This window comes from Cryptomeria japonica, chromosome 9 (genome assembly GCF_030272615.1).
Source record: "Cryptomeria japonica chromosome 9, Sugi_1.0, whole genome shotgun sequence".
Taxonomy (NCBI): domain Eukaryota; kingdom Viridiplantae; phylum Streptophyta; class Pinopsida; order Cupressales; family Cupressaceae; genus Cryptomeria; species Cryptomeria japonica.
The window spans coordinates 682,490,323-682,514,606 of NC_081413.1; the positions used below are offsets into that span (position 1 = coordinate 682,490,323).

The following is a 24,284-nucleotide window of genomic DNA, read 5'->3' on the forward strand; positions in this document are numbered from 1 at the left end:
CAAAGAATGCCACAAGAAGAACGGATCATGCGTAAAATAAAAAAGAAAGATTGAATGGGTAAATGTGTGAGAATCTCACCTCACTCTGCCCAAACATTGCCTTTCTAAAGTTAGTTTCTTATATCCCATCCTTTTGAAGATTACTTTACATGAAGTTTGAAATTTTAGAAGGGAGAGTAGTAAGTGCCAGCAGGGTTAATGCTACTTTCTTGGAGATACGAGGAATAATGTTGAGCACCTATTCAAGCACAATTAAATATCATTTGTTATTAAGTTCTTGACGTTTGCCCACTTTTTCATTAATGATTGCACATTTATTATTTTTTAATAGGTCCAAAACAGTGGATTAATACATCTTATGAAAATCATGTTCATGAAGGAGATTTAAGACTAGTATATCTATATTTAAAAAATATAGGTAAATTATGCCAAGAGATATCATGTAATAGAAGGGAATCTGTTGATTGCAGCAATATTATTAGTATACAAGAGTTTCAAAAATATGGATAATAATAGAGTTGCTTGAGTATGTACCAGCATTATCTAAAACGACAGCATGAACCTGGAATTTAGAATCATTAGAATCTTAGATACTCACAATGCCAAGCCCACTCCTCCACTAACCTCTCAATGCTACTTGATTTTATTGATTGTTCCCTTTTAAATTTTATGGCACCCTTCCACTATCATTTGAATGTAACAGTTTCATATAGTTGGAGACAAGCGGCAAGGGTTCTATTTTATTCGGAGTAATAAAATAACACCTCCACAAAAACCAAAAGATGACATATTTCATGCATTTACCCGTCATTTGCATGTCAAATTGTTTCAAAATTGAAATTTTTGTTTATTGACATTAATCTCATTGTAGATGCCTCTCGGCATAATGATACAATGCATCATATGAAAATGATGACCATAATAAGTTAAGTGATGACAGTTTGAATGAGCCCTAAAGATCAAGAGCCCTAGTAGAGTATCAATAATGATTACAATGCAGCTATATGTTGAATAATAAAATTTAAATCGAAAAGAGTCCATCATGTGCTCCACTGTAAGGGACCATGTGAAAAGGATCATGTTTGATTCTATACTGTGAAAATATTTAGATGCCTCTGAATTATATCCTGGATGGGTCATGAAAGTGCCAGCACAAGTTCAAGTAGAGTTAGGTGAGGTTAAGAAAATTAATAGTTAATTGTTATGCTAATGGTCCAAGGCTTGCAATTTCTGTGTTATGATGAGGGCTTACTTTTATCAGCAGAAGCACTTCTTGTTTAATGCTTGATAGAATTTGGGTGCTGCTTTTAAATTTCTTGTAATGGGAGAATTTATTTTAAAATAAAAGGTTTTATTTGGACAGTTAATAGGTCTTTCCATTATTGGTTTTATTTTTGATAGGATGACGTTGATTGCCAAACAAGGTTAGTTTTGTCAAAAGTAATGTTGGCAAACCCTATGTAAGGTGAGATCGAAGTAAAGAAAGTAGATTTATTTAGGCCTACACGTGGTGTTCATGTTAGAAAAAGAACCTTGATAAGTTCATTTTTATGTATGCATCTGTTGAGCCATATTTGTTTTTCAATACTTTTGAATGCTTAGAGAGTAGATAGGCACATATTTATTGGTCTTCAACATCATTAGTCAAAGTAATTTGTGTGTGCTCATTATTTGCAGAAATTAAAGCAATACACACAAACCTTCCAATCGCAGTTCACATCAGTGTTGGCTTTTCGACCTACAGGTATGCTAAATGGACACATTTTTACGACATTTGAAGTCTTCATCCTGTAGTACTTTATTAACTCTCTTTCTCGTGTGTATTTTTACATACCCAACGTCAAACTAGAGGGCACTGCCTGGTTGTTTCTGAGAGTATGATCAACTGTATTACAATAATACTATATGGTCTGGTTTATAGAATCTACAATTTCAACCTTGTTTAAAAAGTCAAAATGAATTTATTTATTAGTATAGATATTTTAAATACATCTATCTAAAAAATGTTGAGAAATATCAATTTCGAGTTATTTTATTTTACTTTGGAGCTATTTTATTTACCACATATCTACATTTATAAATAAATTTCAGTTTTCAGTTATGAATTATATAATTTTATCTACTTTGTTTACTTTGTTCTTATTTGAAAAGCTAGTTTACTTTTGTATGTAACTCTTATTTTTAGTTTTGGAAAAGCCACCATCTATTATTTCAATAATTCTTTTGTTTTGTTTTAAATAGTTTCAATTGTAGCCATTATTATATATTAAAATTTTGATGTTTCTATATTTAAAAAATAAATAATTACTTTTCTACTAAAAAAAATAATTAGTTTACTATATGTATTTTTTTTTGTTGTTGACAAAGTAGATAAAGTAAAATAAAATTATATTTGTCTTGTTATCTATTTTTATTTTATATCCATAATTATATTTGTCTTGTTATCTATTTTTATTTTATATTCATATGTTCTATTTCTATATTAATTGTGTCAGCTATTTTTTTTTTCTTTAATACATAAAGGGCCGTAGCCGAGAAATTTAATTAATAAAAAAGAGATTACGTCAATCCTGGTTCAAGAGAGCATACCGGCAGGAAAGAACTAGGAAGAAAACCTCCAGTTGTAGCTCATAAATTCCTAAATTGAACTTTAATTACATCAAGCCGGCATTGCCAATTCCTGAACAAATAAGAGAATGGGTCCAACCGGATGATACAACCCGTGACTGGATGCCACAGCCCATACATATGATACAAGAGACTAACAAAAGCTATCAAGCTGCTGTCTGACCATCTCAACACCTTCTAATTACTGAGTAGAAACCTAAAACTGCTTCTTGATCCCTGAGCTTCTGTAAACAGTTCATCACACATCTAGAATTCATAGGTTAGTGAAGCGTTAGTGTAATCCAAATCCACATAGCACCCTTCCCCATCTGCTAAGAAATATCATGAAAACTTCTTGAAGAATAGCTTTAAGACATCTACATTAACCTTCTTACCAGAACTGAATTAAAGGAAATGCTGAGCATTATGTCATCTATTTTTTGATTTTATAGTTTTAGTTTAAAAAATTATGTTGGTCATGTTTTTGTTTTTATGTACACAGTCATGACATGAGACTCATTGCTGCCACTGTAGAATGGTTCTTGACATCATCAATATAGAAAACATGCCAATAAACTGGACCCTTTTGTAAATTTAGAGGAAGAAACCTTATATTTTTGAAGAATTTAACATGAAGATGTATGATCCAAGATTCCAACTCAAAGCATACAAAAAATGTGTATTGGAATGTGACCAGATGTATAGTAAAAAAGATAATTTGATACATGTAGGCCTCTGTTACTGATTTCAATGTCTTTTGGCTCACACGTCACAATGGCATTGTTGACCCCTTTTTTAGCAAGCAAAATTTTTTTGCAACATTCTATTTGACTCAAATCTCTTGCGACTTAGATAACCTTGAAATCTTGTTTTCTTCATAGATACTCTATTAAACATAAAGCTGGTTTAGAATAATTGATGCTTATCTGATGAGAGGATGAAAAGTGATAAGATGATGCATTTAGGTCTCTCTTACCGATATCAATATTTGAAGGGCAAAGGTGAGGAAATCATAAGGAACAAGAAGGCAGTATGTTTCCATGTATTTCCCTCGTTAAAACTCAAGTCTTTTGATTGGTGAGCTTTGTTTATCACGTAAGATTCTTTTGCAACTTTCTATTTTACTCACATGTCTTGCTATCTTTATAACCTTGAAATCTTGTTTTCTTCATAGACAATCTATAACTGTATAGCTGGTTCTGAATAATTGATGCTTATCTGATGAGAGGATGTGTTTGAGGCACATAGGAATGCATTTAATAACTTAGTGTTCAATGGATTTGCTCAAGCTGCAAAGTACTCAATAACTGATTTCTTGCTAATCTCATACTAACTAATTTAAATCTGTTCATTATAACATTTTGATCATGAATGTTGCACTTTTAATACTATGTTTGCATATTTGGAAATGATATTCTGTTTGCTTATGATTTGCTGCTATGTAACATGATTTGCATAAATGTGGGGGCTCACAGGGGCTCACATGTTACTAAATTTACAGGTTAAGTTATTGAACTACATGAAAGAGATAGTGAACTATTATAACTAGTCAATCCGGTTGAAATTTTGTACCATACGTCAATATGAGAGGTTGAATGCATTTTCATACACGGAGGAGGTTGAATTTGAAAGCATTATCGTCAGTTTGATCTATTATCCCAAATTTTCCATACCTCAAAGATTTAGAATTCTTAGCTTGACCTTGGAGTCTATCTTTGTTCAAATAAAGCCATATCTTGTCCCTAGCTGGAAATAAATTCATTTTTTTTACTTGTTATGGCTACCTTTATTTTTGGCTTGAAATGCCTTGTGCTTGTTTTGCAGTTAAAAGATGAATTTTATTGATCTTGATAACAAATATTTTAATCCTTGCTATTTCAGAATTCAATTCTTTGTCACCCTCTTTCAGCTGTCCATAAAAACATTGAAAGTGTAAAGAGGCAACTAACAAAAATATGCTTCAACGGAAGATTTGTTAGTGGATATATGCACTGGTCTATTGCATGAATGTTAAAGCATGTTCTTGGATGTCTTCTATTGTATCCTCAAGAGACACATGAATGTTCCATTAACTGTTTGTTTGACAATCTGGCTTTGGACAGAAAGTGTTGGGACCTCTTCAACTAGGTATTTGTTCTTTTACACAGTGTGCTTGAAAACTTGCACAAGCAGATTGAATTTCTCAATGAGACAATGGTCCTAGGCAACTCAAACTGTACCCAAAGATTGGTAAAAATATAAATCAGCAGCCCCCTGACCTACTATGATTTTCTTACTTTTATAAGTGCATATTTTCTCAAACAATCTAGTACTACAAAAAGGTAATTGCGCTCCTTCTTTGACTTAGGGAATTCTCTACGAAGTCCATGGAAATACCTTCCCATAGCCTTGTGGGTGCTGCTAATGGCTTTTATAAACCCAATTTTTGGTTACTTGTCTTGGCAGTGTTATGGAACCCTCTGATAAAATTGACTCGAGACAACTGGTTGACTATGACACTTTCCTGCATCATAGTCTGCACCTTTATCAACTTTGCATGTTCAGTCAATTTTTGCTCTCCTATCTTTAAGGCATGTCTGTGCATCTTTCATGTTTTTGAATGATCCATTTTGAATTATTATGAGCAAGCTCCTATGGGTTTATACATGTATATTAGATTGTGTAAATTGGGACATGTAGCTTTCATGAAAAATGATTTGGACATCCAATGTATTTTTGTGGTAAGCCAAGTTAAGATTTTGCCTAGGTTATTTATGTTTATGTTTTCTAATTCTTTTCCTCTATGTTCCTTTATTGTAGGGTGGACATACTCTAATAAAATTGGAAATGTGCTGAAATCTATTAAGCCTATTACTAAGGACAATGTGACAATCTATGGTATGTATTCCCTTTCTCTAAATGTGTCTTCAATCATCTTTGTAAATTTACATATTAACAAATATGCATATGTGGCAATTATCCTACCCTCGTTTCTTTTGTGATGCATGTTGACATTGTCCCAAGGATGGATTGTTCTTACCATCCATCGGAAAGTAAGATTTTGGATATTAGTGATACTTGTAGAATTACATGTTCATTGCATACCATATCCATTGTTAATTTATCATTTTAAATAATTATGTTATAGAAAACAATGATAGCTGCAATGTGTATGCTAAAAATCATTTCAAACAAATTCAAAGGGATTAAATGTTTTGTAATCCCACCTAGCAATTTTGAACTTCCCACCTCTTCTTAATTTATTTCTTTCTAGCCACTTAATATTTCTGGCAATCCACTAGCAATCCATTGGCATTTGAATTTGACTTATTTATAGTAAATAGCAATAGTTAGCATACTATTTACAATAGATGTCCTTGTCATTTCCTCTCTGCATAGAGGAAATTGCCCATAACTCTTGCATTTGATTTGGGAACTTTTGTTAGAAAGAAAACTGAAGAGAATTGCTTGGTTTGCATGAATAGGGTGTACTTGTTGTTCACAGGGTATGTGATGGCTACTTGTGATTGGTATAAGTCCAAGCATCAACCAAAGTATCTTCAGTTAATAGGTGTTGAAAATGGGGAATAGTATAGCTTCATGATGACTTTATAAAAACTTCCTCAACTGATTTCATACAACTTCAATGTGCTCATTTATTAATGATAACATTGTGGATGTCAACTTGAGCTAGAAGATTGAGGATATATGCGTTAGCTCTTACTTCTTAGAGAATAGTTAATGATTGTATATTATAGGCTTCAAATCTTGACGTTGTTTGTTCCCTCTATCGAAGTGAATCCAAACATGATTACCATTGTTGTATGAACCTTGGCCAACGTTAATGTCATATGATGCCAAAGCTTGAAAGCCATTGCATACTCATAGGAGAATGGTGTCTAAAAGATGGGTAGCATGGTTTTAGCTATGTTGAATGACATGCAAGTGGTCATCCCATTGCAAATCCTTTTGATGAAAAGTGTCAAGTGGACTGACCTTGATTTGGTCGTCAATTCTCAAATGAAATGGAGTGGATAAATGCATTTGATATGTGAGTGTGATTCTTTAATGTTGGTTAGCGTAAACTTGAAATTGCCCCAAATTGTTTGCACATTAAGTTTGAAACATGGGGGGCACTGGTTGTCTTGGTGCACAAAATGAAGATTGCCATTTTGATGTATTTGATGTCAATCATCAAGTGCCTTGAGGTTTTTTGGAGAATTTTATGAATTGTTGTATGATCCTTGGCCAACTTTATTCTCATAAGGTACCAAAGGTTGAAAGCTAAACATACTTCCAAAGGAGAATGATGTGTAAAAAGTTAAAAACATGGGTAGCTTGGTTATAGCTATGCCGAATGACTTGCAAATAGCTATCCCAATGCATACCTCATTGATGAGAAGTGTTGAGAGATAGACATAGGTGCAATTGATAACCTTGGTCTGGCCATCAATTCATAGATCAAATTGAGTGGCCAAGTGCATTTGACAACCTTGAAGATTTGACAATGTTCAACCAAAGTAACTCCAAATGCGAGTTAAATTCTTCAATGCCAGTTAGCATAAACTTGAAGTTGCTCCAAATATGTTTGTAGGACAAGTTTGTAGCATTCACAACATCATTTGTCTTAGTGCACAACAGAAAGACAGTTATTTGGAAAAACTGGCAGCTAACCAGATGTAATCATTAGCATTGAAGTGTTTGGAAGACCGTTAATTAAGTTAAAGGAAATGGAATGAGGTTACATAGATGGTTTAATTAATCCAAGCGTACAATTAGAAGGCTTAGGCTGCATGCAAAGAGAACGCTGACAAATGTAATTCTCAACTTGTTTTTGCATGCAAGGGCAACAAAAGTAAATTTGAAGGCATTGTAGGTTCAATATGCTAAAATGTACACTATAAGATGGTGTATGAGCCTACTTTACAGTTTACAAAAAAGTTGGTAAGAAAGGCAATGCATAGCACAATGTGAGTGGACATACCCAACCCTTTCCTTAAGTTCATAGTCAAGGAAAGGTATTTGGTTCAATATTGTCGGTTGTTGCAAAACATCAGCTAGGTCAGACTGAGTATTTGTGGAGTAGAGACCATTCCACTCATCGTAGGTTGCATACCAAATATTATGCCTCTGTCATGCCCCTGCCCTGGTAACACAGATCGAAACTTCAATAGATAAAATTAAGGTAATAAATTAATGAAAACTCATAAGGGCCGAACTTACAAATAACCCTAGGCGACATAATTAATGGAAATTCAAAATGGCTGACCTTACAAAACCCTAGGTGAGATAATCAATGGAATTTCAAAAGGACCTGCCCTACAAACAACCCTAGGCGAGATAATTAATGGAAATTCAAAAGAGTGGACCTTATAAACAGCCCTATGCGAGATAATTAATGGAAATTCAAAAGACCAACCCAGATTTAAAAGATTATAGTTAAAAGCAAAAGGTTGACCGAGTTTAGTTAAAGGGTATTACTAGCAGTAAATAAATAAATAACAAGGAGCAGTAACCCATTTGTGAAGGGATGTATCCCTTGCAAAAGAAAGGATGCGATTCTCCCACTTTAAAAGGTGTGACTCCCTCCAAATAGGAGATATAGAAGGAAGAATAATTTATCCAAGAAAGGCTTCCAAAAAAAAGGATCAGTGGTTGGATGGAAAACAGATCTGATTGGAATAATAAGACATTACAGTATTTGAGTTATAACAGTAAGAAATAAAAAAAGCAGTGACTTGCAGCAGACTGTTATACTTCTGAAGTGATTGATATGCGACATGCTGAACTATTATTTATAAATTAGTGAATCTGGTTAGGAACAGAACTAATTTATTTATTTAAATCACCAATCCGTCAAGATTCTTAGAATTAGTAACTATCATTTGATTTTCATATTAGGGAGATGCAGGAGTACAGGTTCCCTCAAATAAGTAGACCACCCATTAAGTTGGATTGCATGTGGGCCAAGGGGTTGGATTGACTTGGTTGTTTGGCGCTCTTGGGCTTAGTTGTGTAGGACAGTCTCCCGGCGCCCTATTGTGCTTTCCCCTCAAGTTTCTAATGTGGTTGGTTATTAGGAATAAGCTATAGTGTGCATGTTTACAATAGGAATCTTCATTATCATTTTGTTTGATGTTAATTAATTTTTTCCTAAATTCAATTGCTATTGTGTAATCTAGTGAAATAATACTCTTGTAAATAAATTGTATTATTGGATTTGTTATTTTTGGGCAAAAATCAGGTACTCCCTCAGACTGGGACATTACAGCCTCTCTGGTGGTACTTCAAGAGGTATGCTACTGAACACTTTGCTATGCTTGGATAGCAATTTTTTAATGTCCGGATGATAACTTCTCTTTTGCTGCTCCGTGACTGTAGGCATTATGATATACTCTGCTGCCTATTCCACCTGATCATGTCTAATTAGCTTATTTATCCTTCTAAGGGAGACTACTCTTGGACCACCATCTAACATTTCTCTGAGCACAATCTCCTTCCCATTAGACTCAAATCTCATCTCCATAGCCTACAAATTTATTGTGAACTGCACAAGTGTCCTCATCCAATGCATTCCTAGGACCACATCAGTATCCTCTATATTCACCACATAGAAATCATAATTCAACTCATATTTTCCCAATTCTATGTGCAGATTAGAAATCTTATGAGTGCAATTGAGCTTCTACCCATTTGCTACCATTACCTTTAACCCCTCAAATTCTTTTGTTTGGAGCCCTCTCTTTGCCACAAGTCCCTCATCAATGAAATTGTGGGTGGCACTTGTACCAATACGAGCTATTATTTCTTGCTCTTGCAGAACACCTCTAACCTTAAATGATCCCACTTTTTGAAAGCTAGAGAGTTGGGCAATGGTCCCATTACAACCCTGTTCTTTCCCTGAGCCCTTTGATGAACTCTTATCTCCACTACTCTCACAACCTGAATGCTGATCTGATTTATCTGAAACAGATTCATCAGCTGAAAAGTATTCTATTGGCTTAGCCTTTGCCTTAACACTGCACTAATGAGATGGATCCTATGGCTATCTACAATGAAAGCATAGTTTTTTCCTTCTTAGGTCATTCAGTCGATCACCATCCAATCTGTTTGCCTCATGCCTTGACTTATTTGATTCCCTGTAAATGTTTTTTTTTATCTTTGTCCTTGTGTGGGAATCCCTTTGACTAAAACTTGTTCCTAGAAGTTGAAGACTCCATGTCCCTAGCCTTCTTGATGGCTTCTTGTATAGTAGGTGGATTGAATGCCTTAATCCAACCCCTCAAAGGATCTAATAGACCATCCATAAATAGAACAATAAGTCTCCTCTTTGAGATATCTGTCACCAAAACAGACAATCTTCAAAAATCAGCAATAAAAACATCCACTAAACTCCATTGTTTTTTTTTCGTGCAAACTCCTGCAAATGCAGTTCTAGATCTTTTTTGTCAAATCTATTAATAAGCCTCTCAATGAACTCTGCGTATGAAGTAATTTGTTCATGTCTTATAGTGATCATCCCATGATGCCACCAATATGAACAATACCATCCAGGTGAATATTGACATATTTGATAGTTTCATCTTCTAGCATGGGATCAAGCTTAAAATGTGTCCACTTTCTGGACTCGAGTTCTTGTTGAAGTCTTTTAGGATCCATCATAATAAGAAAGGGTTAGTTTCCCAACCTTATACAAATCATTATTATGTGTTCTTCCGCCTGCACAGGGCCTATGCTTCAATCCGAGGCCATGTAATCTTTGAAAGATATCACAGCATGAAAATCCACACCTCCATCTGTCCAATCTTCTATGAACTGATCTTGCAAATCATTTTGTTGGATGTTCATTATCTACCTAAGGTTGTATTCTATGAGGAGACACCGGCATTAGTGGCCTATAATTATTAGTTTCCGCACACTGATTTACAGTTCTGTTGTTAACTGAGTTATCTCCATGTCTATTATTGCCTCCATTATTGTTGTTGCCTCTGAAATGCTGAGCCATCATGTCTTTTAACTAAGCAATCTGCTGATATGTTTCATGTGCATGCTGATTTGCTTCCTCCTGTCCCTTAACCAAAGTATTTCAAAAGGTTCATTACATGTTCATGTTTTGCATCCCTATCACTTGTTTACTTTTCTCTGTTCACCTTTTGCTACTAAGTTTGGGTTAGATCTGTGTTGGTAAACAGATTTGTCACTGTGAATTCTCCTTCAAAATTGACCCTGTTCGCCCGAAGAGCAGTGACAACCATTCCAACAGTTGGAGAGATTGCAATCAAACTGCAATCTTGGGCGAAGAGCAGTGACAACCATTCCAACAGTTGGAGAGATTGCAATCAAACTGCAATCTTCCTCTGCATTTGAGAGGGGCAGCTCCCTCATATGATGGGTTTTTTTTAGGATTTTTGTGTACTTTTAACCTGAAAGTACATAAAGGAAGGAAAACACAAAACTAATGAAAGTAGATAACAAAAACCCCAATGGTAGGCATACGAATACACACTGAGATTCCACAACTGATAACTATTACAAGGGGGTTTGAGCACAAAATATGTTTGATATGTAAAGACAAAAGAAGGATAACAAATCTCAACCTACAAGGAAACAGGTTATCTTATCACATTCAAACCAAGATACCAAGCTATGATTGTGTTTCATCATATACATATATCATTTGAACTGTAGATCAATAGAGTGCACAAGTACATAAACAAATTATCAATTTAACATACGAGAAATTGATAACAATAATTGAGAAGTACATTCAAGACACACAAATTAAATGCATTCTTGATTATTCTTTTGAAAGTATACAAGTTCAAAAGCTTTGAGTACTTTGAGGACAAAATGTAAAATCCAAAAGTTCTCCAGCATCTCCCCTTCTGTAAGGGTCTCCGCTATGATTGAATTACAAAGAAGTATGTATAAGTGAGGCTAGTAACCACTTAAGGTAACTACCTTAACCACTTTTATAACTACTTAGAATAACTAACTCTTTAAGTGCACCAACTTGAAACAACTAACTTTCTTTTTAGAAAAATAGTTACTTAGAGTAACTACCCAACTTTGGCACTTAAAATAACTACCTTGCAACTACTTAGTCTAACCACTTAGGATAACTGCCTAAATAAACACTTAGAATAACTACCCTTTACAAATAAGTTAGGATTTAACTAACTTTTACAAAAGGTTCAAATTCGAAGTTGTGTTACACTGGATGACATAGGCACTTTTACAACAAAACAACTTGAAACTTATAACTTTCAAGTTAGGACCAATGTGAGGTACTTATCCATTTTCATCTTCTTCATTGATCTTTGTGACATGCTTCGATTTGAAAGTTTCTAAAGCTTTCAACAAATCCATTTTGAGCATATGCTGCAATCATGCATTCGACAAGAGACATTTCTTTGGAGTGATTCTATCCCACTGTTCAAGCGCTTTGTTTATATGACCAATGCATATTCATATATGATCTTCAGGCACCAAAAAGACATATCCACACACATGCACCACAGCTTTAACTCGGCTTATTGTATTTGCTTGAAAGTTTCTAAAGCCTTTTCAACAAATCCATTCTTTGTATATGCTGTGATGAGGCCTCATTTCTTTGATACATCATGTTTAACATTTCACATGCCTCAGCTATGTTTCCACATTTTGCATGCATTTCCACCAAGGCAGTTGGAACTACAAGTTCTAATTATAGTTGAACACCATTTTATTTTGGTTCATGCCCACGTACTGTTTACAGAGCTTCCACGTCGATGTTGACAAAGGTAATGGAACTTGGCTTTACTCCTGACAATTGAATTTTCTTGAAAATTAATAATGCCTTCACAATGAATAAATTTTCTGCAAATCTTGCTATTATCATATTCTGGTAGGTATCGTCTCTTGGGGCGACTCGAGCAACTTGTTCACATGGCTTGTCTATCTTTCCAAATTCAGCATGCATGAGAAAAGGAATGTTTCCAACTACAATATCTGACAAAAGTTTCCCAGCCACTGTGCTTTGATGAATGTTGATAACTATTATGAAGCTCCCATTTTTGTGCTGACAGAGAAAATGGGGAGACAAATATTGTAGAGCTCAACTTCGCACCTGCCACTTTACATTTGCTTGATGGTTACCAAGTTATTTTAACGAGTGCGTGTAGTTTCAAAGCGATATAAGAATTAGTTATGATAACTAACTCTTCCTTGAAGAAGGCGTCTATGCTTTCATAAACTTTGCACAACCTTTCCAAATCACCGATGAAATAATGACTTACTTTCTCTCTTTCGCAACTCGATCAAATTGCCGATAAATAAGTTAGAATAATTAACTGTGAGTGTGCATCGGTGTTTTGCTATACTTTGCAAAGTTGGCGAACTTGCCAATATTACTTCATCTATCCTTCGCATCTTCACTTCATCGGTAACTTCGGGAAGCTGAACAAACAAAAGTGTTTATCTTGTCTTTGCCAAACCATTGTGGATTGTGCCTTGTCTAAGTTTATTCTTATAGATCTTGCACCCGATGGATTTGGTGAAATGTATGTTTGGCACAAAACTACTTTTATTGACACATTATGCGAGGCAGCCAACTTAGGATTATTGTTTAAGTTGTCAATAAGGTTACAAACCGTGATATATCATTTGCCTTTCAAAGTTGAGCAAGCTTACAAAGTATTCATATCACACTTTACATTTGGCATCGGCAAGTTGTGATTCTTCAATAAAGCACCAATAAAGCACCAATTATTCTCTTTTTGTTTTTGGCATTTTGAACAACTTAAACAAGTTGGCCAAATAGTTGATACACTATGCATTGTCATCAAGAAGACTGACCTACAATATACAATGTCTGCATAAGAATCTTCTCCCACAACTTTATCGGCTGCTTGAGTCACATTGTAGAGTTTTTCATTGATATTATAATAAAAGATGCCAAGTTACATGAATCAACCCACCACAAGACTGAGAGTGAGGACCTTTGACTGAAAACACCAAGTTGCAAATCCTTGAGAATTGTATGTGTACTTGACTAACCAGGGGATATATTGAATATAATAACTGATCAAATTTTAGGTGATTTAAAAAAGGGCTAACAATCTGTTTCTTCAGATATTATAATGATGAGTGAAAGGTTTATGTTCAAACCCAAACATGTCATTGTTTGTTCATTCCTAACCCTTCAAGATGGCAGGATACACTACTTTGATACCACTGTAATATATACCCTTGTTTCTTTTTTTAATTTTTTTTTCTGATTTGCTGGACGTTTTTTTTTTGAAATATAACACAATACAAAATAGAAATTGCAGATATACAATTTGCAGCAATAAATAAAGAGAATAACACCAGTATTGAACAAACCCACAAGCTGGAAATGCTTTTAGATTCATTATAAAATATAGACAGCAAAATATGATTGATATTTTCAATACCCAGATGATCAAAATACATTTAAATCATAGCACCAACATACCCATTTGCTGATTCAACAGATAAGTCTGATATGACTGAAACCGGCAAACTGTACCTTGAGAAGGATGCCAAATGACCACAACAAAAAGTCTTTTCATCACCAATCCGATAGCAGCTGATAATCAACCTTAGACGCCTCTTTGTAGCACACAAAATCCACAAAAGCCTAGGTGCTTACTTCTAGGAATTGGCACACCCAAGTTAGAGATGGTACCGCCAGTTGTAGGTGCTTACTTTTAGTGTTTTGAACTTTCAATTTAATTTAATTTTCTCCTTATGTTTCCCAAAGCTGGCACTCACTTCTAAGTGTCCACTTTATTTGAATTAAACAACTTATCCCCCCGGCCGCCCACTTGGTGATTTTAATAAATTAAACAACGTGAAAGTTAAATATTAAATTTCACTGTAATACTTTTTAATGTTATTTAAAGTAATTGCTCTAGACCACATTAACTGCCAAAATATCATCTTGTAATGTTCCCTATTCAAAGCTGTCACGGTTCAAATAATTTATCAATCATTAATGAATAAATTGTCAATTTATCATACTAGATAATCAATTCTATCATCCCTAATCCATAAATCTCAATGCAATGTACCAACCTCCGGTTATACTTCAGCTTTAAGGAAGGAGGAGGATATGTATGTTACCAAAGCGCTTAGAGACCAACTACGATAGGTTTCCTCAAAGTTTACAGATCCAAGTCCTTACCTCTCTTGGGTCTATACGCTCAAGGCTTACGGGTCGCTGATCCCCACCCTATCTTGGGACTTAACCTATTGCTTGGATTTAGACTGCCCCTTTTTGGAACATCTCATTCCCATCTTCTTAAATACTGACAGTAATAACATGATTTAGACTATAAGTCAAAGAAACGAGACTCGCCCGAAATCGCCCAAACTCGGCGAGTCCGAGTCCGAGTCAGGCCAAACGAGTCCCAGGGGCTCGGACTCGGACTCGGACTCGGCCGAGTCTGGAGAGTAAACTCGCCAGATTTGCCGAGTTGGCGATTTTGGCCCAAAATCGCCAAACTCGGCGAGTCCCGAGCCCTGGACTCGGCCGGCGTTGGCACAACTAAAAAGTAAAAAAAAAAATAGTTTGGAAAGTTTTTTTAAATCCGTTTTTTAATGTTAATTGTCTTCTAGCCCTAAAAGTGACTTTCATTTCATTCACTTGCAAAAAAAGGAAGAGTAAAGTGAGTTGGGAAGAAAAACAAGGGTGCATAGAAGAAAAACCAACAAGGAGGAAGCTCAAGTTTTCTTCAATTTGTCACATTGGAGCTGCATTGTGTTTCGATTTGGTGCATCAAGAGTTGGATAGGAAGAGTTTGCAGCTCATTTCAAGCTTGTTGTAAGAGGTAAGATTGTTTTTTTTAACATTATTTTGTTTCTTATATGCAAAAATTCCATTTTCTATTCATTTATTTTGAAAGTTTTACATTTTCTTGTATGCAAGATCTTTTGTATGTTTGTAATTTGTATGTAGCATGTAGTATGTAGTTGTACTATGTAGGGTTGTATGTATGGTTTGTAAATTACCCTACAATTTAAAAAAAATAAAATTTACAAACCCTACTTTAGTTTTTTGAATGTATGTATTAATTTTATTTTGTATTTGTAATGTTTTATTGCAACAAACTTCACTTTATTATTTGCCTCAACTTCAACTTTCACAAAACTATTCTAAAATGTCTACTTCAGCTTCTAGACCCCCCATGAGAAAGGACCTTGCTTGGAAATATCATGAGGATTTTCCAGGGCAAGGAAAGGGGCAAACAAAATGTATGTTTTGCAAAACAATATTCCATGGAGGTATATATAGGCTGAAATACCATATTGCTGGTGTGCGTGGACATGATGCCGAACCATGCCTAAAAGCAGTCTCTGAGGCCATACGTGATTGTTATGTAATGGTTGAGGAGATTGAAAGAAAAAAGAAACAAAAGGAGGATCGAGTGGCCATTGGGAGAGACAGTTTTAGGAAGAGGGACACAGTTAGGTTGTGTTGGAGGCCCTTCTTCCTTACCTCCATTTCGTCCCACTTAGTTTGCTACTGCTGGTGCTTCCGTTTCTGCTTCTGCTTCTATAAGTGGCAGTGCCACCGCCACTTCTCATGCTCCTACCACTAGTAGTTGTAGTGGGAATGTTACCATTGGACCTAGGATTCGTAAATCTAGGTTGGATTCCTTCTTTGTGCCTCGCACTATTCCTGGGTCCCAACTGTCGCTTGAGGGCATGGGTTGGAACAAGGAGGTCCATGATGCTGCTAAAATGGCAATTGGCAGGTTTTGGAGCTACAGCTGTATTCCATTCTTTGTAGCCAGGTGAATGTTTTACTAACTTTTATGTTTGATAACTTTGATTGTTTTAATTTTTATACTTATCTCATTGAATTTTTATACTTAACTTATCTCATTGAGTTTCTTTGCGACAGGTCTCCTTATTGGCAACAAATGGTTGATGCCATTACCATATGCGGGGCGGGGTTCAAAGCCCCTAGTGAGGGTGATTTGAGGGGACCCATTTTGTCTCAAATGGTGGATGATGTGAAAAAGGATTTAGATGAACAACGCCAGATATGGAGCACTAAAGGTTGCACCATCATGACTGATGGTTGGACGGATAGGAGAAATATAACTCTCCTTAATTTTCTTGTTTCTTCTGCAGGTGATTGATTAATTTTAGTTTCATATAGTCTTTAATTTTTTATTTTTTATTTAATGGTTTATTGAATGATCATTGACCTAGCTTTATTTTTTTATTTCAGGGGGCACCGTTTTCATCAAGTCCATTGATGCCTCCGCCCATTGCAAGAATGCCACCTATCTATGTGAGTAGATAGAGGAGGTGATTGAAGATGTGGGTGAGGAGAACGTGGTACAGGTGGTGACCGACAATGCAGCAAATTATGTTGCTGCGGGTAAACTTTTGATTACAAACTAATTTTGTTTGCAAATTAATTACTATCTTGTAGTTTGTACCTCCATTAATTACAATTTACAATGCAACAAATTATGTTGCTGCAGGTAGACTATTGATGGAGAGGCACCCATCTATAGTTTGGACTCCATGTGCTGCTCATTGCATTGACCTCATGTTGGAGGATATTGGAAAAATCCCATGGGTCAAGAGATGTGTAGAAAGGGCAAGAAATGTCTGCAAATTTGTATATAATCATTCATGGGTGTTGGCTCTTATGAGACAATACACAGAGTAGAAGGAGTTGCATCATCCAGGAATCACAAGATTTGCCACAAACTTCCTCACATTGCAGTCCATGCTTAGGTCTAAGCCTGCCTTGAGACCTATGATTGTTGGTGAGGAGTGGTCTTCCTCATCCTATGCTACCACCCCTGCAGGGATAGAGATGGCAGACTGCATTTTTGATGAGCAAGGCTTTTGGGTCCCTTGTGATGAGATAGTGAAGGTAATTTTTTTATAAATTCTACAATTTAGCTTCATATTTTATAACTTATTATATGTATTCTCTTATTTGCTCATTTTTCTAAATTACACAATATTTTCAATTTTGCAGTTTGTTAAGCCCTTGGTGGTTTTGTTGCGAGTTGCGGATGGAGATAAGCCCGCAATGGGCTATATATATGAGGGCATGGATAGGGCGAAGGAGGCCATCAGATTCGTCTATGGAGCAGATGAGAGCAAGTATGGTCCCATTTGGGAGATCATTGATAGGAGATGGCATCATCAGTTACATAGACCCATCCATGCGGCAACCTATTATCTGAATCTGGCATTCCGTTTTATCCCTTCTTTCAAGGCTGATGCGGAGGTCCTTAATGGGCTATATGCAATCATGGAGAAGATGGGACCTGCTGGTACTTCTCAGATAGACCTTTTTCGAGAGCTACAGATGTTCTCAGATGCACAAGGGGAGACCTTCTCTCGTCCTGTCGCCAAAGACGGTAGGACAACTATGATGCCAGGTAAAAATAAATTGTTAGGCTTAATTTTAGTTTTATTCAATACTATATTGTAACTTGTTAAATGAGTTCATGAGTGAGACTGATTTTATTTATTTTTCTCATTTCAAACTCAGATCATTGGTGGAACTTTTTTGGCCCAGAGACACCAAATGTTCAGAAGTTGGCCATTCGTATCTTGAGCCAACCATGCAGCGCATCAGGTTGTGAGCGCAATTGGAGTATGTTTGAGCACATACACTCCAAGAGGCGCAATAGATTATCTGTGGAGAAGATGAATGATCTCGTCTTTGTTCACTACAACCTCTGCCTGAGAATGAGAAAGAATGCAACAGTTGACATGTCTCCTATCATTCTAGATGTGGTTGATCTTGAAGCAGAGTGGGCCAATGAGAATCAGATAGCTCCTGGGACTCCTACAGCTGTATTTAGTGATGATGACATTGATTGGATCAACCAGGTAGATATAGAGGCTGAGGCTGTAGCCATGGCAGAGGAGGAGCAGAGAGCACAAGCAGAGACAGGAAATACTGAGACTCAGAGTGACACAATTGTTCTTGATGTTGGTGAGCATGACACAACCGTTCCTGATGTTGGTGAGCATGGCATGGTGTCACGGGGAGCAACTATGGCTGTTGAATCATCCAGGACCTACTTTAAACGCCTTCGTAGGGGACCAGGGTGAGAGGGTGCACGGCCCTCTCAGCCATAGGCTTGTACACTTGTAGTTGTATTTAGTATTTACTATTTACCTTTGGTATTTGTATGAAACATTTGATGATGATCATATGATGACATGGATTTTTTATTCCATGAGTTTTGTAATATTGTATACATTTGACAATATTTATATATCTATGTTTGTTATTTTCTTTAGCTACAATTTGCGTTTATGCTTATGTGATTGATGTATACTTGTGTATGTAATCAAATGAGCCGAGTTTAATGATGTTTTTGTGTCTTTAAGGTGTATTCAATAAAGGGTGTCTGAAACAAGTTTTAAATCTTTAAAAATCTCTAAATTTCTTGAGTTTTTCACTTTCCCGAGTCCAGCCGAGTCTGGAGCCGAGTCCCGAGTCCGAGTCCGAGTCGGCCTTGCCGAGTCCGAGCCAAGTCCGAGTCCCGTTTCTTTGCTATAAGTATACTAATTTCTTATGTATTATGAATATATATGAAATTAAGTATGACTGCCATACATATTGCAGTTCATATTAATATTACTATTAATTCTGCATAAGAACATTATCAGGCTTCATATATTAAGCATACTTAGTAAACACATCCCCATGCATACCACCAAGAATGAGGATGTTGTTGCCTGTAACTTAATAACAGTTCTGATCTTATTTGATCTGATCCATGGTGATATCACTAGATGTTTTTGATTCCTTCCCTTTATATCTCCCAATGTGAGGGAGAGGTCACACCTCTTCATCATGTATGTCCTTTGGCAAGAGACACACTCTTTCACCATTAGCACCCTTTGAAAGAGTGAAACTCTTCATTCTTTCCAGGCTTGCAAAACTCGGCGAGCTATTAAAAAACTCGCGAGTAATCGTGATCCAGAATGGCGCGCGAGTTAATCGCGGAAATGCTCGGCGCGATTTTTTCATATAGTCGCCGCGATTTTTTTGACAAATACTCGCCGTTAATCGCCAAAACCCGCCCGAAAACGCGGCACAAAACGCGAAAAAAATGCGACTTAAGTCGCAGGCAAAAAAAAAACCTAAGTCTTTATTCCATTTCGCACGACTTCGGAAGGCAAAAAACGCCACACGATTTCGGATTTCCAGTAGGGTTTGCGTTTGCACGCGCGACCAGGTTTTTACTTGTTTATTCGTGATCTTTTTGTATTGTTTTATTTCGAATTCACAGTCATTTTAAATTTTAATCGAATGACTGTGTAATACACAGTCATTTGAAATGACTGTGTATTACACAGTCAAAATGACTGTGTATTGTTTGCATTTGCACGCGCGACCAGGTATCTTTTTGTATTGTTTTATTTCGAATTCACAGTCATTTCAAATGACTGTGTAATATTACACAGTCATTTTGACTGTGTATTACACAGTCATTTCAAATGACTGTGTAATACACAGTCAAAATGACTGTGTATTACACAGTCATCATTACACAGTCACAATCATTTGAAAATGACTATGTATTACACAGTCACAGTCATTTCAAATGACTGTGTAATACACAATCATTAGTAATTAGTAATTACAGTCATTTCAAATGACTGTGTATTACACAGTCATCAGTCATTTGAAATGACTGTGTAATACACAGTCATTTGAAAATGACTGTGTATTACACAGTCACAGTCATTTCAAACATAGTTGAAAATCTCGGACTCGCCTCGGACTCGGCAAACCAAAATTTTGGACTCAGACTCGGACTTGTGAAAGACTCGCGAAAGACTCGGCAAAGACTCGGCAAAAAAAAAAAAAACCGTAGTTTTACAAAAAAGCATAAAGAAATTAATGCATTTAGAGAACATAAGTGCCATAATTGAAACATTACACATGTTATATGATCTACAAAGTACAAACACGCAATATTTGAAATTTCATCATTCATGGCAGCATATTCAAGTTTCAACTTTCAACTCTAAAATGTATAATACTATAATGGCAGCATAAGTATATAAATGTTCACAAAATTACATATAATGATATGTCCAAGTCCAACTGCAAATGTGAAAAACAGCAATGTGAATGAACAAACCAAAGAGAAGACTACATCTTCCTCTTTGTATTTTTCCTAATATAGCTCAATTTTTCAGGCCTTGAGCTAGAAGTAGTAGCAGTGGGTGTTGTGGTATCTAAATGGTGAGATGATTCTTCTTCAAAGTCATAGTCCTCATCATCATCCTCATCTTCGTCCTCATCTTCATCCAATCTTGCTCCTTCTGCATCTTGTGCTGCTCCTCTCTCTATTTCTGCAATTTCTTCTTCGGTAAGGAGGACATCATCACCATCATTTTGTTCATTCATGGTCCAATCACCATATGGATCAATTTCATCCAAGTCAATGGCCTCATGTGAAACACCCTCCACCTGTCTAACTCGAAGGCGAAGGTTGTACCGAACAAATACTAGATCATTGAGCCGCTTTTGTGACAATCTATTTCTCTTCTTTGTGTGAATGCTTTCAAAGACACTCCAATTTCGTTCACACCCAGAAGCACTGCATGGCTGAGACAAAACACGGATAGCTATCTTTTGAAGATTAGGCGTGCCGGCACCATAATTCTCCCACCATAAATCTACAAAAAACATTTAGAAATATTAGAATTGAGAAAAAAATGTAACAATCAAGTTTGTAGGTTTTTTCTTGCACTATTGAACTAAGTTACTAAATGTTTTACCTGGTTGTTGTTTTCCTCTCCTATCAATTGCTAGTTGTGATGAGAAGAGTCTCCCCTCTGCACTTTTGTAGATCTTGAACAATGGAATGAACATTTCCAAATTCAGAAATAGATACTAGATAGTCAAAGTGTCAAACTCAAATTCAATAATGAACATTTCCGAATTCATAAATAAAGATAGAGCAATTGCAAATGTCAAATCTCACCTCCAACTCATCAAGAACCTTGTCTCTCAACTCAGGATCAGGTGTCATCTTATCAATGCATGTAATAACACCTGCCATGACCTCCTCATCAGCCCTAAATGAATCAGAGAAGTAGAATTTCGGGTTCAAAAAGTAGGCGAAGGCATGTATCGGTTGGTGGAGTTGGTTTGTCCACCTACGATCAATGATGCGCCAAAAGATTTCACATTTTCTTGCATTTCCACGATAGTAATGTGAAATGGCCTCTTTGGCCCTATCCATGGCCTCATAAATGAAACCCATTGGCATGCCCTCTCCATCCACCATACGAAGAACCCTCACCAAAGGTTCTGTCACCTAAAAAAATTAAAACAAATTTTAAATTAGTACAAAATCAACCCCTAAAAAATAAAATCAGCAAATAGACAAGATTGTATAAACTTTACTTTTGTGTTTGTTACTTACCGTAGTCAACTCCTCTCCACTTTTATTGAACCCTTCATCAAAAACAATGGTCACAATCTTCTCTGCTTCAGGTCTTTTGGAGTATGCAGACCCCAACCAAGCATCTGACACAAACATCTGCTTAAGATGAGGAATGGCACTAAGAATGCTCTGCAAAGTGATGAAGTGGCTAGCAAATCGTGTCACTCCAGGTCGCACAAGGTCCTTGCCATTTGTGTGTTTTCTCATCAAAGCAAGCACCCAAGTATGGTTGTAGATGAATTTGGTGACACTTTTTGCATCTTCAACCACCTTCTTCACCCATCCAATCTTCCCAATGTCCTCTAGCACCAAGTCCAAGCAATGTGCAGCACAAGGACTCCATGTAATCGAAGGATGCCTCTGCATAAGCATTCTACCTGCAGATACATATGCAGCTGCGTTGTCCGTGATAATTTGGACAACATTCTCAACTCCAACTTCCCGAACCACACCATCCAACAGATTACACAAAGTCTCTGCATTTTTTATTTCATTTGAGGCATCAACAGACTTTATGAATACCATTGCACCATTTGAAGCCACCAAGAAGTTGAGAAGAGTCCTATTCCGTCCATCTGTCCATCCATCAGATAAAATGCTGCATCCTTTTCTCTTCCAATATCTTTTCTGATCATCAACCACACCTTCTGTATTTTTCACAGCTTTCTCTAGCAATGGCCCACTGAAGTCATGACCTGTTGGGGCCTTAAACCCCTTACCCGCCACTGTACATGCATTAACAAAACTTTCCCAATACACATTGTTTGCTGCATTGAAAGATAGATTATTGTAAAACCAAAAGTTTGAAGCTGCTATCCGTGCTTGTTCATGCATCTCTCTATTCCATCCTGTACCTTCAAGTGAAGGTTGTGCACCTGGAACATTGCGTGGTACAAAAAAATTAGGGTCTGATCTAACAGGAGTGCCACTAGCCTCACCCTCATTGTCACCAAAAGATGAAAGTGACTGACGACCCCGACTGTGACCAATGGGACCCGAAGTGGACAATGTGGGATTCATTGTAGCTGCTATGGCTTCTCTTGTTTTTTGCCTTTCTTCCTTATGCATATCATTCTCAGCAAGAATGGCCTTCATCTCTCTAATAATTTCAGGAGTTGATTTGGGGCATGCCTCCACACCATATCCAGGTATTTGTGCAAGGTGGTATTTTAATCTATTGATTCCACCAGTCATCCATCTTGTGCATTCGGTGCAAGTGACCTCCCCCTTTTTGCTTCCTGCAATCCCATATTTCCAAGCTTTATCTCTTTGTCTTCTTGACCTTGGGGTTGCCCTTGGAGTTGAACTTGCCATTGCTGATTTAACATGAAAAAAAAAAATCAGCAGGGTTTTATGGAAAATCAACAAAAAAAATGACAATCAATCATTTGGGAAAAATAGCATTCAAAAACAAGAAAAAAAAAAGAGGAAATAACTTAGGAAAGAAAATAGAAAAAAATTTGGCAGCATATCCCCTTGTTTTTCAAGATTTTTTTCAGTTTCAAAACAATGAAATGATTCAAATGAAAAAAAAAAAGAAAGAGAAAAATCCTTACCTAGATCTCTCTTGCTGATTTTTCCTTCTTCCCTCTACTCCTCCAAACCCTTCTAACCTCCTCCAGCCAAAAAAAAACCAAAATGAAGTCAAAAAATAAAAAAAAAACGCGGTTTTAACCCTCACGGGCGCGTTTTTCTGGGCCCGCGAGTCCCTGTGAAAGACTCGCGAGTCCGAGCGAAAGACTCGCGTGAGTCTTTGCGAAAGACTCGCGAGTCTTTCGCAGGGACACGCCTGGACTCGCCACGCGAGTCCTAGGCGAGTCGACTCGCGGCGCCAAAGGACTCGCGAGTCCGTGGCGAGTCCGAGGCGAGTCAGAGAGTTTTAAAACTATGATTTCAAATGACTGTGTAATACACAGTCATTTCAAATTTTCAAATGACTGTATTACACAGTCATAGTCATTTCAATTTTCAAATGACTGTGTATTACACAGTCATCATTACACAGTCACAGTCATTTCAATTTTCAAACGACTGTGTAATACACAGTCATTTCAAATTTTCAAATGATTGTGTATTACACAGTCATCATTACACAGTCACAGTCATTTCAATTTTCAAATGACTGTGTAATACACAGTCATTTCAAATTTTCAAATGACTGTGTATTACACAGTCATCATTATTCATTACACAGTCACAGTCATTTCAAATGACTGTATTACACAGTCATCAGTC

At 36.4% G+C, this 24,284-nt stretch overlaps 3 protein-coding genes across 5 annotated transcripts in view; 2 read left to right on the plus strand and 1 right to left on the minus strand.

Annotated features, from left to right (window-relative positions):
• Positions 1-24,284, plus strand: part of LOC131073977 (DNA cross-link repair protein SNM1) — a 51,302-nt gene that overhangs the window by 19,565 nt on the left and 7,453 nt on the right. Inside the window, exons 6-8 of one of the 2 annotated variants that reach the window (XM_058010513.2) lie at positions 1,678-1,744; positions 5,407-5,484; positions 8,831-8,880. In XM_058010513.2, coding sequence (XP_057866496.2) covers positions 1,678-1,744; positions 5,407-5,484; positions 8,831-8,880 — 195 coding nt within the window. The remainder of the gene's footprint in view (positions 1-1,677; positions 1,745-5,406; positions 5,485-8,830; positions 8,881-24,284) is intronic. The other variant, XM_058010512.2, reaches the window with a different exon arrangement.
• On the plus strand, positions 8,890-19,757 carry LOC131073976 (uncharacterized). Of its 2 annotated transcripts, XM_058010510.2 has the most exons (6): positions 8,890-16,385; positions 16,496-16,728; positions 16,829-16,981; positions 17,088-17,488; positions 17,597-18,005; positions 18,119-18,872. In XM_058010510.2, the coding sequence occupies exons 4-6, from the start codon at positions 17,339-17,341 to the stop codon at positions 18,685-18,687; spliced, it is 1,128 nt and encodes a 375-aa protein (XP_057866493.2). In that variant the 5' UTR covers positions 8,890-16,385; positions 16,496-16,728; positions 16,829-16,981; positions 17,088-17,338; the 3' UTR covers positions 18,688-18,872. The 2 variants fall into 2 exon arrangements, with proteins under 2 accessions (XP_057866493.2, XP_059066943.1); XM_059210960.1 differs by having other exon boundaries at positions 8,890-16,728; positions 17,597-17,984; positions 18,119-19,757.
• Positions 20,541-22,637, minus strand: LOC131858062 (uncharacterized). Its single transcript, XM_059210959.1, has 4 exons — positions 22,029-22,637; positions 21,585-21,920; positions 21,379-21,451; positions 20,541-21,276 (listed from the first exon to the last, which is right to left on the minus strand). The coding sequence occupies exons 1-4, from the start codon at positions 22,572-22,574 to the stop codon at positions 20,747-20,749; spliced, it is 1,485 nt and encodes a 494-aa protein (XP_059066942.1). The 5' UTR covers positions 22,575-22,637; the 3' UTR covers positions 20,541-20,746.

What these genes read in the sequence shown, in the direction of transcription:
- LOC131858062 (XM_059210959.1), bottom strand. Translation starts at nt 22,574, where the DNA reads ATGGTATTCATAAAGTCTGTTGATGCCTCAAATGAAATAAAAAATGCA. An exon ending in GTGGAGAGGAGTTGACTACG is followed by an intron (nt 21,921 to 22,028) that starts GTAAGTAACAAA and finishes TAATTTTTTTAG; the next exon opens with GTGACAGAACCTTTGGTGAG. An exon ending in AGGTTCTTGATGAGTTGGAG is followed by an intron (nt 21,452 to 21,584) that starts GTGAGATTTGAC and finishes CCATTGTTCAAG; the next exon opens with ATCTACAAAAGTGCAGAGGG.
- LOC131073976 (XM_058010510.2), top strand. Translation starts at nt 17,339, where the DNA reads ATGCTTAGGTCTAAGCCTGCCTTGAGACCTATGATTGTTGGTGAGGAG. An exon ending in CTTGTGATGAGATAGTGAAG is followed by an intron (nt 17,489 to 17,596) that starts GTAATTTTTTTA and finishes TCAATTTTGCAG; the next exon opens with TTTGTTAAGCCCTTGGTGGT. An exon ending in TAGGACAACTATGATGCCAG is followed by an intron (nt 18,006 to 18,118) that starts GTAAAAATAAAT and finishes TTTCAAACTCAG; the next exon opens with ATCATTGGTGGAACTTTTTT.